Here is a 13,853-nt window from a genome sequence, read left to right on the forward strand (position 1 = left end):
TCTAACCTGTAAGTTAAGTACAGTTTCTTTCGAGTTGTGAAATGTTTACTTTGTCACAGCTAAGGCACTGAACCAGTGCAGGCCAAAGTCCTGCCAGAGCTGGATGCCCTCTGCATCCTTTGCATTCTCTGTGAGACAGGCTGGATTTCAAGGCTTGGTGGGCAGTTTGCCTGTGGGAAGGCAGGTTTGTACAGAGAAACGATGGGATGAAGACTTAGATTTTCTTCATTGACCTTTGCAAGCAAATTAAATGTGACCACATCATTTTCCTCTGTATTGGCTTGAGCTTTATCCACAGTGACAAATGATGACAGGAATATTTTTTTCAGCAAGTTTCTTCACGGACTCTTCACAGCAAGGTCATGAGGTTCTGTCACTCATTACTAACTTAGGGAGGTTTGCATGCATCGGTACCCTCACAAAATGATTTGCAGTTGCTGTACTGTGGACAAAGTTAAATTCTGTTTCTTCAATTCCTCCTCCAGTTTCTACCCCTGCTAAAGGAATTCTAAGGAAGGGTTTTGATACTCAGTTTTCAAACTTTATTAGACTTTATTTCAAATCCAAATTGAGATTATGTCAACATAGAAGTACCATAAGGACATCAGTGCACAGAACACAAATCAACTTTCTGTGTGTTAAAGGGAAGCTCTAAAACATACAGAACCGGCTTCAGTCAGATGGTTCTGACTTGTAGGGGGGAAATTGGATTATTTAAGTCAACATATCAAAATGTTTTCATGACTATATTAAAACAGTAGAAGAAAACCAGGTGCTTTTTCCCAAGAGCTGAGCTGTTCAAAAAGCCTTACAGTTTTCAGAATGGTAATGTTTACCATGTTCCCATCAGTGAAAGCATTGGTCCAAGAAAAAGGGCACTTCACTTCAGAAGAATTTCTGAAGAATGGCTTGCAAGCCAAGAACCCATTTTGTGTCTCATCCTAATTCCCTTTCTCCTAATTTAAAAAAAACAAAAACAACCAACCAGTCTTCTGACTCTGAACAAATCTCTCAGAGGAATTCATATGTGGATTCACATGGGCGTACTTGAAGGCAAATGATAGCAGGTATTTAATTCTCTTTCACATCTAAGGAGTAGCAGGTCTAATATCTGGAATTATGGCTATGTTCAGAATCTGGGCCAGACAAGATATACTGACATTAAAGCACAAACAGGATGGAAAAAAATCATCCACATCATTATTTGCAAGAATATTTAGTGTTCTGAGAGGCCAGTTTCTCTTGTTTTGGCTAGAGATTTTAATCAGTACAGTTTTTTTGCCTTTAGCTGTCTCTTCTGTTGTACTGGTTTCATTACATTTCCTTCACAAATACTTCACAGCATGTGACAAGAGAAATCTCTATTCCAGCCTCTGTGGTAGAGAGTAATACTGCTGTTCCCAAGTCAACCACAGACATACTCAGATTTCCTGGGAACCAACTAAATGGTTTCTTATGTGTTAAGAAGGTGACTGAGAACTGAAATGTTGGCCAAGGAAGTGATTATAACCATTGCTGAAATGACTGAGAACAGCCCCTTGTCTTAATATTCTTATTTGAGGCTTTCTCTGGATTTGAGCTTGAACCTTTAATTATTTGAGTGAGAACATGCCATGGTAAACTCTATGTTGAAAACATTTTGTGAAGAAAATACAGTGTGCGTGTCCTTAGTCTGTGACCTCTGCTTAAGCCTCCCCAGCTGTCCCACCTGAGGATGCTTACAGACATGCTGCTTCTACTTCCAGTAGATCTTGCCGGCTTCTCCCACCTGTACAGCCCCACTGGCGACAAGCTGCAGGGCAGCTGGGAAGGCTCGGTGCTCAGCCTCCTTCACCCTTTCAGACAGGGTCTCCACTGTGTCACCAATTTTAACTGGAACTGCCTCTTGGAAAATGATTGCTCCAGCATCAACTTCCTCCTGTAAAAACAAAACCCAGAAAGTCCACATGGCTGAAAGAGGAGTGAGAAGGAGACATTCTTACATTCACGACAGTGATTGCAATCCATCTGCCTGGGGGATCTGTTTACTGTCGTGTTACTACAGGAAACGTGAATTTGGGGTAACGTGAGGAGTGCAGAAAAGATGCTTGCACTCACTCTGGCTGCGAGGAACTAACAGAAGCACAGGGTTAAAAGACAAAGAGAAGGCAGGCAGAACTCCATCGAGTTACATTTCTGCTACAGAAAAAACAAAAGCCATGTTAAGTGGGGACACAATAGGCTGAACTGGACAAAACAATGACATTTCAATTCTAAAGAGTGAATTAGCCAAGGCTTGGCACAGAGATGCACTAGAGGAGGGAGCAGATCTTTCCTATGCATGTTAATGAAGCAGCTCCCTGCTGTTTAGTTGCTGTTTCTCAGTGCACAGCCACGCAGAGAAGAAACCTCCAGTCGTATCGTAGAGAAAGGAAAACAATTTTTCCTTCTAGCTGGAAAACTAGTTTTTGTCTTTTTCCATCCAAGAGAAAGCAAAAATCATGAGAACAGACTTTAGGAGTGGTGGAAAAGGGGAGGAGAATCTGAAGGGTGCAGCAGAGGAGGAAAGACTAGCTACTATCAACTCTGAGAGCTAAGCAAGATGGGAAAATGCTCCCTGAACAGCTAAAATCTGCATCTTCCAAGCTGAGAGATTGCCGGGTTTTGTCTTCTCGGTTTTTGAGTAACAAAAATTGCTACATTTTTCTCTGTTCCTACAAACCCCTGGATTATTTCTTTAACAAATCCAAGCTTCTTGTGCCATTTCCAGTGCTGTGGGATTTCTTTTCTTCTTCATGAAAGCAACAAAGAAAGAGGGTTGTGAGATACAATCGGGTAAGTTGGTGCTGAGGATTAATAAAGGTTTTGGGTTAGCTGAGGCCTCGTATCCCAACTCCAGCTGGTGGAAAGCAGCAGCGGGATGTGTATAGGGAAGAAGTTAACTTAGGTAAAGCCTGAACTCCAGTCTAGATTCATCATTTCCAGTTCCTTCTTCAGAGACAACAAAGTAAAGCATTGTGTTGTCTAATAATCTCCTATGAAGGATCAAAGGAGAAAAGGTAATGAGATGGTCTAAGGGAGTTCCAAACAAGTTCTGAGGAGAACATTTTAAAGCTAACAAATCATAGAGTTAAAGGGAGGAAGAAGAGAGTACTTACAGCCACAAAGTGTACAGTACAGCCTGTGACTCGGACTCCAGCTTGTAATACCAATTTGTGGGCATTTGCTCCCTTAAAAGAAGGCAGTAGAGATGGGTGGATATTCAGTATTTTTCCTGGAAAATTGTAAGAGAGATCATTGTCTTTCAGCATTCAGCCATACCAGAGTGTTAGAAGTACCACAATCAACAGAGGCACAAAGTACATTTGTGAAAAAATATTTTCCCCCACTTCTGCACATGCTTCTTTTTTGATGACACTGACAGATAATTTGTCCAAAGCATTTCAGAATGGCTTCTTAATCCTGACTGCTGCCTTGGGTTTCTCCAAAATAATTGCATGACTAAACCATATTTCTCCAGCGACCAATAATGATTTCTTTTTGGATGTAGCTGTACTTCCACCCAGCATATTGTTCTTCTCTTCTCTGACCACCAGAAAAATACTCTTTCTTACAAACTCAGCACCCAGAAGAAACTTGGTGTGGTTTCAAACGATGTAACAGATCCTCCGTGACAAGGCAAAAATTCTTTAGCCTGAACTTTTCCTCCACACCTGTTTTGGCTTAATAAAAGACAACAGCTGCTCCTATAGGAGCCCTTCTCTCTGCCCTTCCGAAAAGCACCCATCTGCCACTACTGCTTTCAACGTGGAAAGTTGGCTGGAGGATCCTGAAATTGATAATGAAACCTCTAACGCTCAGGTGGCCCTGGGAAGCCTGGACCTCACATTTCCTGTGAAAGAGGAAGCATATGCCTGAGTTTCTACCTAGCTGTAAAGTAAGGGAGAGTGGCTGCCCACGACCTCAGGGTCTCACCACTACCAGCAATGCAATGGTTAAAACATAAGAAAATCTTTCTTCTGGCACACCTCCCCTGTATGTTTCTAATATGTCTGTGACAACATCTCCTGCCCATTCTGGGCCAGAGCAAAGTCAAAAGGTGCTTGACAGTCCCAGATCTCTTAGATTCAGTATGAACTCTCACAAGATAAAAAAAAGTGCCCACCGATACTATTTATATCGCAGTGTGCTATGCCCACACCATCTCTGCATGCCTCCTTCTGTTTAGGAAGACTGAACGTCATCAGGATGCATTGAACACCACCTAAATGCCAAGCAGTGAGACTGAGCTGACCGACATACACTGGGCAGAGGCAGTAGTGCACCAAAATAGAGGCCTGTGATTTCCTAAGGTGAAGTGAAGGCCATTTCTGGCAGGACCATGCCAAACTGGCCCTCTCACTGCAATAACTCATGCAGATACTGACCTCTTCAACTTAAAAGAGTCGAATGTATCGACTGATCCTCAGAAGTATCTCAAACTTGTTCTGTATCGCACAGCCACCCTTTTTTAGGCATCAGCCTCTCTCTGCCTGCTGCCTGAGCACAAAAAGAAAGTACCAGGGCCAGTGAGCTGAGAACAGCACTGCACTTCTGCCTTGGGTTTCCAGGCTTTCCCATCACTGTGCTGTCAGAAGCTGCTCTGAAGGAATGCAGTTTCCTGTTTGCTTGGCTTTGTTTTGCTTTGCTTATGTTAACCTTCGAATTAACATTTCAGAGATGTTAAGAAAGAAAGTTTCACAACTAATTTCACACTCTATGTCCTTTTGACAGTGAAAGAAAAAGTAACAGCTTTTAAGAGAGCAGCAATAAGAACTGATTACTCCTGGGTAATTCAGGGTAGTCAGCATCTAGGCGCGGCAGGGTCAGAGTTTTACAGCAGGCTCCTGTTTGCTGGCACAGCTGAGTTGAGCTGAACTGAACGTGTAAACTCACATGAAGACCTAATTGAAGCATACTCTTGGTCAAAGCTCAGGTAAGTATCTGCCTCCAAGCTCAATACAGTGCTGAACATTTAAAAAATGAGTTAACCACCCTGTACTGCAGAAAACCTTTTCTTTTTACTCTCAGGCCAGTCATATATGTAATGCAAATCCTGCATCGTGCAGGGCAATCATCAGAGCTTTGGCCCTGTATCAGAGGGAACTGGATTCAACCTTTATTTGCACTAAAGAGTTTGTTTTTTTTCTGTCCTCTGCACTGATACTCTACTCAAAGGACATCTTTTGTAGTGAGAGATTCCTCTCTCCCAGCTACAGTTGTCTGCGGCACAGACATTTACATATTTGTCTTCTGGACTCTGACAAATGGACTGAAACACAAACGATTCAGCTGACTTCAGTGTAAAAGGTGTTGCCTCAGGAATGCCTGTTTTGCTCCACTGATTTTAAAGTGAGGCTTGAAAAGTAGTTCAGGTGTCAAAGGCTTGTGTCACAGACACACCCAGGGTAGCACAAAAGTCACCGTGCAAACAATAAAGGCCTCCCAAAGAGCTGCAATATAAAGGCTGATCTGATCAGCCTGTAACTGGTGTGAACAAGAACTAGGCTAAGTAACCATGACTGAACCCAAGGCAGAACAGCTGCCTTTGTGTGATTCAGGACTCTCTGAAAGAATCGGGAAGAGGTAATAAGAGGAATGCAACAACTGGGGGTGGGAGAGCAGCCACTGAAGTAGGCAGAGGGGTTATCAGCCTCTAACAAACAGGCTGGAAAAATGGGCAAAGATGACATCGTTAATACTTTGGACAAACAAGAGCTGAATCTGCCTGTAAATGCCCTTGGATGCAGACAGCTCCTGGGATGTCTGACCACAAGACTGGCAAGATCTTGTTAACAGCAAATGCCTATTACCATCTAGTTTTGCTGGTTTATAAGCAGCCAAAGCAGCTCATCTGTTAGAAGAAAGAATTCTCACTGGCTGGATGCTCACCTCTCACCAACCTATATCTACAGTTTAGGCAACAATTAGCCCTGCACTTCATGTCTACAGACATCTAAAGTCTTCACAACCTTGTTTTAAAATACTGCTTAATAAATCTGCAAGTGCCCTTGGCTTACTTAAACCTCTGTGGAAACAATCTTTGCAGTGATGTCCAACGGCAGGATAAGAGGCAATGGGTGCAAGCTGGGGCATAGGAGGTTCCATGTAAACATAACAAAAAACTTTTTCACTGTGAGGGTGACAGAGCACTGGAGCAGGCTGCCCAGAGAGGTTATGCAGCCTTTTTCACCCAAGACATTCAAACCTGCCTGGATGTCTTCCTGTATGACCTATTCTAGGTGATCCTGCTCTAGAAGGGAAGTTGGACTAGATCATCTTTCTAGGTTACTTCCAACCTCTAACACTGTGATTCTGTGCATAAAACACTACCTTTCTCATCTTTTTCCTCACAAGATGGCAAGAGTGTAGTTTCCTGCAAACCCAGAATTATTTTGGTCCCTTTTCTGTACCTGCTCATGTTCTTTTCCTGAGGGTAGGCTATAAAATGACTTCTTTTCAAATGCACACACTACTGTGCTGTGCTTACCTTCCCATTTTTTGACAAAAGGACCTGACAGTATTCGCATAAATCCAGCCAGGCAGATCAGTTCAACTGAGAATTCTTGAAGGACTTTGTCGACAGCACTGTCAAATGCAGTGCGACTTTCGTACAGCTTATGGTCAATAACCTGTGATAACCCAAAAGACAAAGAAATATGGACATGGTGTTAATCTAAAAGCCCTAAGAGCACAGGGAAATGCTACTCTGGAACAAGAGAAAACCTCACAGGTGCATCTCCAAGTGTGGCTTGAGCTGAGTGCGCACCCATAGCAAGAACAGTTCACAAACACATGCAGCTAACACACAGACACTTACTCTTTACTCACACAAAGCAATCATCAAAACAAAATAAGAGCTTTTGTTTTACTAGGTGCCAGCATTCTAACACAATTGAACAATGCACAGATGTACATCCTTAGGAAAACCTGAAGTCTAACAATGATTTCACTCCCCTCAAGGCTTCTGATAGTTTTAAGCAGTTGAAACTTGTCAAAAATTCTGTCACAAAACCATGAAGAAAAGGCTAATTACAACCTCATGAAACAGCCCCTCGTGTATAAGGTCAATATACGTAAGTTATGGATTTTTCATCCAGGATACATACCCTAATTTAAGCAGCACTACACAACTTAAAACATCCATGGTCTTTTAAACAGAGGTACCTCCAATCCCTACCAAACACAGCATGGTAGTTTTGAAAAGAAAAACAAACCAGAACTTGGTGGCTGAAAAGGTGGCAGGTCACTAGGTACAGAGCCCAGCTCAACACTGCACTGAGCTCTGCCTGGAGCTACCAGCTAATAACCAGCACAGCACACACTCAGCAGTGCCTCTGTTTCACCACTCACTCTCCATTTCAACCACAGCTCCCCCAGACTCTGAATTTTTTTCCTCATTAGATATTTAGTCTTCCTTGGCATCCAGGGACATATTTCACTTGTGATCTTTGTGTACTGCCAAATAAGAGACAGCAGTGCTAACATTCAGATCCTGGTAACAAAGCTTGCCTTGGACCCCGATCTTTCCTATGTCCTCAGTTATCAGTGGAAAGTGACCGCAAAACGCTCCTCAAAACAACACCATTTCACATCTGTAATATCAGTGACTTCACAAAAGAGAAATAAATGCACTGATGGATCTGTGACACTAAGGGAAACACAGTTTGCTTTGAATGAATCCCACAGAGCCTGAAGAATGCCCAGAGTCAGTGGAAAAGTCCCACTAAGCTTGACCTATTTGATTCAATTGAATTAGCACAGCAGGTAATTTAAAAATCAAATTCAGATAAAATAGGTTGTCACTTTAATGCTCTATGTTTAAATAAATGGCAAAGTTTAAACTGTAACTGTGCAGGTTTTGTGCTGGTTTAACATATTGACTGCTCTCCAAAACATCAGAATTGCTGGCAGGTCTGAGGAGAAAAGGAAGTATTTTGCTTTCCATGTTAGGTAGTTTGCCCAAAGGCACAAATTGATGACAGACTGAAAAAAAGCTAAGGTTTCCTAACGAACCATCTCTTACCCTCGTAAACTCATCACCTCACACTATCTTCCTGCTGTAGTCAGAGCTAATGATGGCTGATGTTAAAAAGATGAGGAACACCTACTCCTGTACGAGTACCTACCCTTGTAGGAATACCAGCTCTTTCAGCTTTCCTTAACCCTTCCACACCAGCTTTGTTAGAAACAACAAGAACTATTTGTGCAAAACTGGTCTGCTTCTTTGTGCTGGTGATGAGGGCTTCCAGGTTTGTGCCTGTGAGTGGACAAAGAATTCATGAGTACAAACTTCTTCCTGGAGAATAATTACACTTAACAGCTAGAAGTAGTTTTTAAGTAAGCAGCAGAGTGGGGGAGTCCCAATCCAAAACCCACTGACATTAACAATAATCCTTTTTTTAATTGATCATACTGGGAACCAAATTCAACAGCTGGAGGCTCTAGGGCCTTTATTACCAATTCAATTTGTAAACTGTAATTTATGGAACTGGAATGATGGTCTACATTTTAACAAGTGAGAATACTGGAAGCACTAGGAGTGCCTCTGTAGCAAGAAGAAATTTGGATGTATTTGTTAAATAATGCTGCTGTTCCTCTAGTGTAATGCAGTGGGTGTTTGAATCTAGAGATGTGCACAACTTGTAGATAAAATGAACAGTCAGTGTGCAGCAGAGGTTCAAGATCATTCCCTTTGTGATTGAAGTTAATCCAATGGCAAAATCTATTCTGTCTGTTACTGAAGCCTGTTAAAAGCTTATCAGAGCCTCCATGGAGAATTGCAAGGATTTAGAAGATTTTAAATCTGAGCTGAAGGGCCTTTCTCAATAGTCCATTTTATACTGCAGTAAAGAACATAATTCTCACCTGTTCCAGAGATAAGGACAGCAACCCTCACTTTGTTTGTTTGGATTTTGCCTTGGATATGGCTGTGCACGGAGAGTGACCGAGTTGCTTGCAAGGCTCGAAGCAAATTATGGACTTGAACTTGGTCAGAGCCTGAACACATGAAAGAAAAAGAAACACATAAACCAAAATTCCACAATAAAGCCACACATAAATAAAGGGAGAAACAGAAGAGAGGAGGAAAGATATTAATGGCACTACTGTATTTCTCCTTCTTTATTTGCAGTTGGTGACATCTGCCATTGCTAAGCACATGTTCTGTGACTAAGACTGAAGTCATGAGGCCTGCCATTTTAATGCCCTGTGCAAAAAAAGCCATGGAGGTGTCAGTTAAGAGATCTTCAACTAACCTCCACAGAGCTTCACCAGCTAAGGGATTTAGTTCTGCTTTTGTTGTTTGTTTTGAAGGAAAATAAACATTTAATAACCTTTTTGTAGGGAGACAACTTTCCCAATCAGCCAAGCTGCCTCGTGTCTCTGTACATCCTTAAGGACCTGCTGAGCCATCTCCTTCTGAACTACCAAGACAGCACCAATCCCACAATTAAATGTCCGTGTCATTTCATCCTCAGACAGGTTCCCTTCTTTATGGAGCCAGCAAAAGATTTCAGGAATCTTCCACGTAAGAGCATCTGAAGAGAAAAAAATACAAACGAAGGGTGGAAAGTGCTACCCATGGACAAACACTAGAATTATGTGATCCTTAAGAGCAAAGACCTGGGTGGAACACACAAAGTCCCACAGCAGCATTAGTTTGAATGGAATTGGCTTCCATGCACAGAAGTTTTCCTTCCTTATCTAACAAGACTTGGAAGCAGAAAGAAGCATCACTCTGGGAGGAAATTAATCATATCATTCACCTGCAATCTGTTAATCAGTAATTAAAAATGGGCTTGGAGGCAGTCTTTGGAAATTCTCTTCTTGAAGGTGACAACCCTGTTTCTAGAGAAACTATGGTACCAGAATGGTAGCCTTAAAAGCCATCACACAAGTCTCATGCTGCCCTCAACTCCAACAAGCATGAGTAAAGCTTCTGGACAAACCACTGTAAAGGAACTCCAAAGACAGTAAGTTTCTTTCTTGTCATATTATCTTTAAAATGGTATCATCCCTATTCATATACATGGCTGTCTACTGTGGAAAAGTGAAATAATGACTTGCATGCAGTTCTTGAGTGCAAAACTCAGTGTTAGTTCCCTTATTTTATTCTACAACCCAATGAACACTGTGCAAGATACAGTGAGTCATTTACTTTTCCATACTACAACTTTTCTGTAAGTGAAAAGCTCTTTCCGGTGTATCAGTCAAGATGGTGGTGAGGTTTATTTAAGGAGCATGAAAGGTACTTGAACTGGTCACCATACCTAAATGCTAACTGAAGACTTAATGAGTATCTTTTAATTAGCAATAATTTTCTAGATTACTGAAAATGGTGATAGTTGAGTTTGGATTGCTTTTAAAGCTGTTTTATTTTTACATGGATAGAATTTCCTAAAAAAATCCAAACCAAAACATCATCAGGGGGAGTGAATTCACTGGGTAGCAGTACTGAGATGACAAAGTGTTTTGCTTGGCTCTGGTTCAGGCACAATGAGAAATTCAACAACAATGAAGGAAAAAGCAAATATTTCCAGATTGGCATGACCCCAAATACACAGGCTTCCATACCAACCCATATTAACACAAAGATGTTTCCATAATATGCTGGTGTTGGCTGGGATGGAGTTCATTGTCTTCGTTGTATTCAGTATGGGGCTGTGTTGATCTCACAGGGATGTTTTAGCTGTTGCAGAACAGTGTTTGCCCAGAGACAAGACCTTCTCTGCTTCTCACACCACCTCACCACTGAGCATGCTGGGGATGCACAAGTCGGGAAGGGACATAACTGGGACAGCTGACCTCAGCTGACCAAAGAGGTATTTCACACCACGTGAGCCACAAAAATGACTGAGTGGAACATCTTCCTTTATGAGGAAAGACTGAGGGAGATGGGTCTGCTTAGACTGAAGGAGACTAAAGGGTGACCTCCTTAGTGTTTATAAATATGTAAAGGGTGAGTGCCGAGAGGATGGAGCCAGGCTCTTGGTGATGCCCAGTGACAGGACAAGGGGCAGTGGGTGGAAGCTGAGCCATAGGAAGTTACATGGAAACATAAGGAATTTTTTTTCACTGTGAGGGTAACAGAATACTGAAACAGGCTGACTGGGGGGGTTGTGGAGTCTCACTCTCTGGAGATAATTCAAGACCTGCCTGGACATGCTCCTGTCTGATCTGGTATAGGTGGTCCTGCTCTGGCAGGGGGATTGGACTGGATGATCTGTTGAGATCACTTCCAACCCCTAACATTCTGTGATTCTGTGATGATGTCATGCTTAGCATATAAAGCAAGGGGAAGAAGGAAGGGGGTATTCAGAGTGATGGCATTTGTCTTCCTAAGTACTCACATGGCATGATGGAGTCCTGGAGGTAGGTGTACATGTGCCTGAGGATGGGAAGTAGTCTATGAGTTCCTTTCGTGCTTTGTTTGTGTGTGTGGCTTTTGTTTTATCTATTAAACTGCCCTTATCTCAACCAATGAGTTTTCTGACTTTGACCCTTCTGATTTTCTCCTCCATTTCACCAGGGTGGAATGAGCAAGCCACTCTGTGTAGCTTACTTGCCAGCTGGAATTAGAGATCACAACACATAGCTTCTCTTTTTATCTCACCTAAAACGACACCAAAGGACTCTGGGAGAACTCTGGGGATGTTTTCCAGCAAGCCCCCTCCAGTGATGTGGGCGTAGGCTTTCACATGGCCTGAGCGAAGGACAGGCAACAGAGTCTTACTGTAGATTTTAGTTGGGGTTAACAAGAGATCTCCTGTGGATGAAAGAGGATGAAAGATGACCAGTTAGGGCAAAGAACAAAACATTAATCAATCAAAAATGGAGGAAATCTCAAAATATTAATTTGCTGGACATTAACAAGTACTTACTACATAAAAACACCCCCAACAGTCTAACTTTTTTTTTAGCACATAATTAATTACTTAATCCCCTCCTTTCATTTCTTTCCTGTATATGTGCTTCACAAGAAAAACAGATGAGGACGTGTTAAAGGATGCAGTATTTTAGTGCCTTAGAAAAGTTACAAAAGCAAAAGCACAGACAAAAACACTTGTGTGACATTTGACTGTTCAGAAGTTGAAGTTATAATGCAAGAAGCTGCTTTATAAGTGGTACCTAACGTCTGGTCACCGGCGGTACCAACAGGAGAAGAGAAATCTAGCGATGACTTTTCCACAATCTTCCTTACAAGGCTGTACCCATTGCTATGAACCCCAGAAGAAGCTACTCCAATAACCACATCTCCATCAGTGATTCTCTCCATCTGGGGCAGCATCTGGCCTCGCTCCACTGCGCCAACAGCAAAACCAGCCAGGTCATACTCTCCAGGTGGATACATCCCTGGCATTTCTGCAGTTTCTCCTCCTGTTGAAACCAATAAAAAAAGAACCAAATGTCATGACTCATTCAGTCTAGAGAGGGGAACTTGCTGTGTTTGGTACAGCAAATGAGCATTTACTGCAGACTCAAGTTTTCAAAACAACCAAAGATTCTTCAAATAAGGTAGGAAAACAGACACACTAAAACCAATTATGAAGATATTGCATAAGGTTTTTCATATCCTTCAAAAGAGTGTTCATACCCAAAAGAGCACATCCTGCTTTTTTGCAAGCCTCAGCTATTCCTGCAATGACATGCTGAGCCACTTCAACGTCAAGTTTGCCACAGGCAAAATAGTCAAGGAAGAAGAGGGGTTCTGCTCCTTGAGCCAAGATATCATTGACACACATGGCAACCAGGTCCTGGCCTATGGTGTCGTGTTTGCTACACTCTTGTGCAATCTGCAGGACACAGGGAGAGAACCTGTTGGTTAGCTTCGAGAAACTGAAACACAAGCAATGAAAGGGGAGGGCAATCATGCTGATCCTCTAGATGCTTTTTGAGGAGCAGCTTAATGGATTATCAACTCTGTGAGCCTCTCCTAGCATTCTGTTATGGAAATTGCTACTTTCTTAATTGGCAAATACGAAAAGCACTTTAGAGATGGGGACTGAACTGGAAAGGGTTTTACTGCAGTTTGTGTAAACACAAGAGAAACCACATAATTAAATGTTCTTCCTCATGAGCAATCTTATTGAGGGTGGAGATTCTACCTTAATGAGAGCCCCCAGTTACATAATTAATATCAAAAATGAGTTAATTTAAGCATCATTTCAAGTATGGCTATTTGCAGGCCAGAAATTAAACATGTATTTAATTATTTTGCCTGAAGGAGGGAAATTTTGGTTTTCATTCCCTTTCAGAAAGAAAAAAAAATGCATTTTTTAAAAGACAAGTGATATTCTCTGTTAAAACATTTTCCCTTCTGTGCTATTTTCCTTCCTTTACATGAATTTTCACCTTACCTTGAGTTTTGTGCCAACACCATCGGTTCCAGATACCAAGATAGGATCTCTGTAATGAGCTGCTTTCAAATCAAAGAGTCCAGCAAATCCTCCAAGTTCTGCATTGCAGCCTGCCAGCCAGGTAACAGGATAAAACAGTGCATTTTTACTTTCATGAGTCGCTCCAGGATGCTCAACAAGAATTCTTTCTGATGTTTGTCAACATGGCATTGCACTGCCACCAGGAAACTTTTCTCTGACATGTACAGCCTCTTCACAGAGGCACAGGAGCTCCTCATCTTACATTTGCTTTGTCTTTTGTTCTTTACTATTGCCTAAGTCCAAATATCTAAAACTCGATTTGTGATGGCACATTCAATAATTGACTGAGATATTTTACTCTTTCACTCAGTACTTTCCTGGAAAGCAGAAAAAGAATTGTGGTAACAGACTGAAGCCCACTGCTTCCTGAAAAAAACAGGACAAGCCTTCCAATGA

At 41.9% G+C, this 13,853-nt stretch overlaps 1 protein-coding gene across 8 annotated transcripts in view; it reads right to left on the reverse strand.

Annotated features, from left to right (window-relative positions):
• Positions 1 to 532: 532 nt before the first annotated feature.
• GART (phosphoribosylglycinamide formyltransferase, phosphoribosylglycinamide synthetase, phosphoribosylaminoimidazole synthetase) overlaps positions 533 to 13,853 on the reverse strand; it is a 37,790-nt gene continuing 24,469 nt past the window's right edge. For all 8 annotated transcript variants that reach the window (XM_064152459.1, XM_064152460.1, XM_064152455.1 and 5 more), the window contains exons 14-23: positions 13,377 to 13,486; positions 12,614 to 12,812; positions 12,148 to 12,396; positions 11,633 to 11,785; positions 9,354 to 9,557; positions 8,887 to 9,018; positions 8,148 to 8,278; positions 6,509 to 6,650; positions 3,138 to 3,253; positions 533 to 1,918 (exon numbers count right to left, since the gene is read on the reverse strand). In XM_064152459.1, coding sequence (XP_064008529.1) covers positions 1,736 to 1,918; positions 3,138 to 3,253; positions 6,509 to 6,650; positions 8,148 to 8,278; positions 8,887 to 9,018; positions 9,354 to 9,557; positions 11,633 to 11,785; positions 12,148 to 12,396; positions 12,614 to 12,812; positions 13,377 to 13,486 — 1,619 coding nt within the window. In that variant the 3' untranslated portion in view covers positions 533 to 1,735. The remainder of the gene's footprint in view (positions 1,919 to 3,137; positions 3,254 to 6,508; positions 6,651 to 8,147; positions 8,279 to 8,886; positions 9,019 to 9,353; positions 9,558 to 11,632; positions 11,786 to 12,147; positions 12,397 to 12,613; positions 12,813 to 13,376; positions 13,487 to 13,853) is intronic.

This window comes from Pogoniulus pusillus, chromosome 12 (assembly GCF_015220805.1).
Source record: "Pogoniulus pusillus isolate bPogPus1 chromosome 12, bPogPus1.pri, whole genome shotgun sequence".
Classification (NCBI taxonomy): domain Eukaryota; kingdom Metazoa; phylum Chordata; class Aves; order Piciformes; family Lybiidae; genus Pogoniulus; species Pogoniulus pusillus.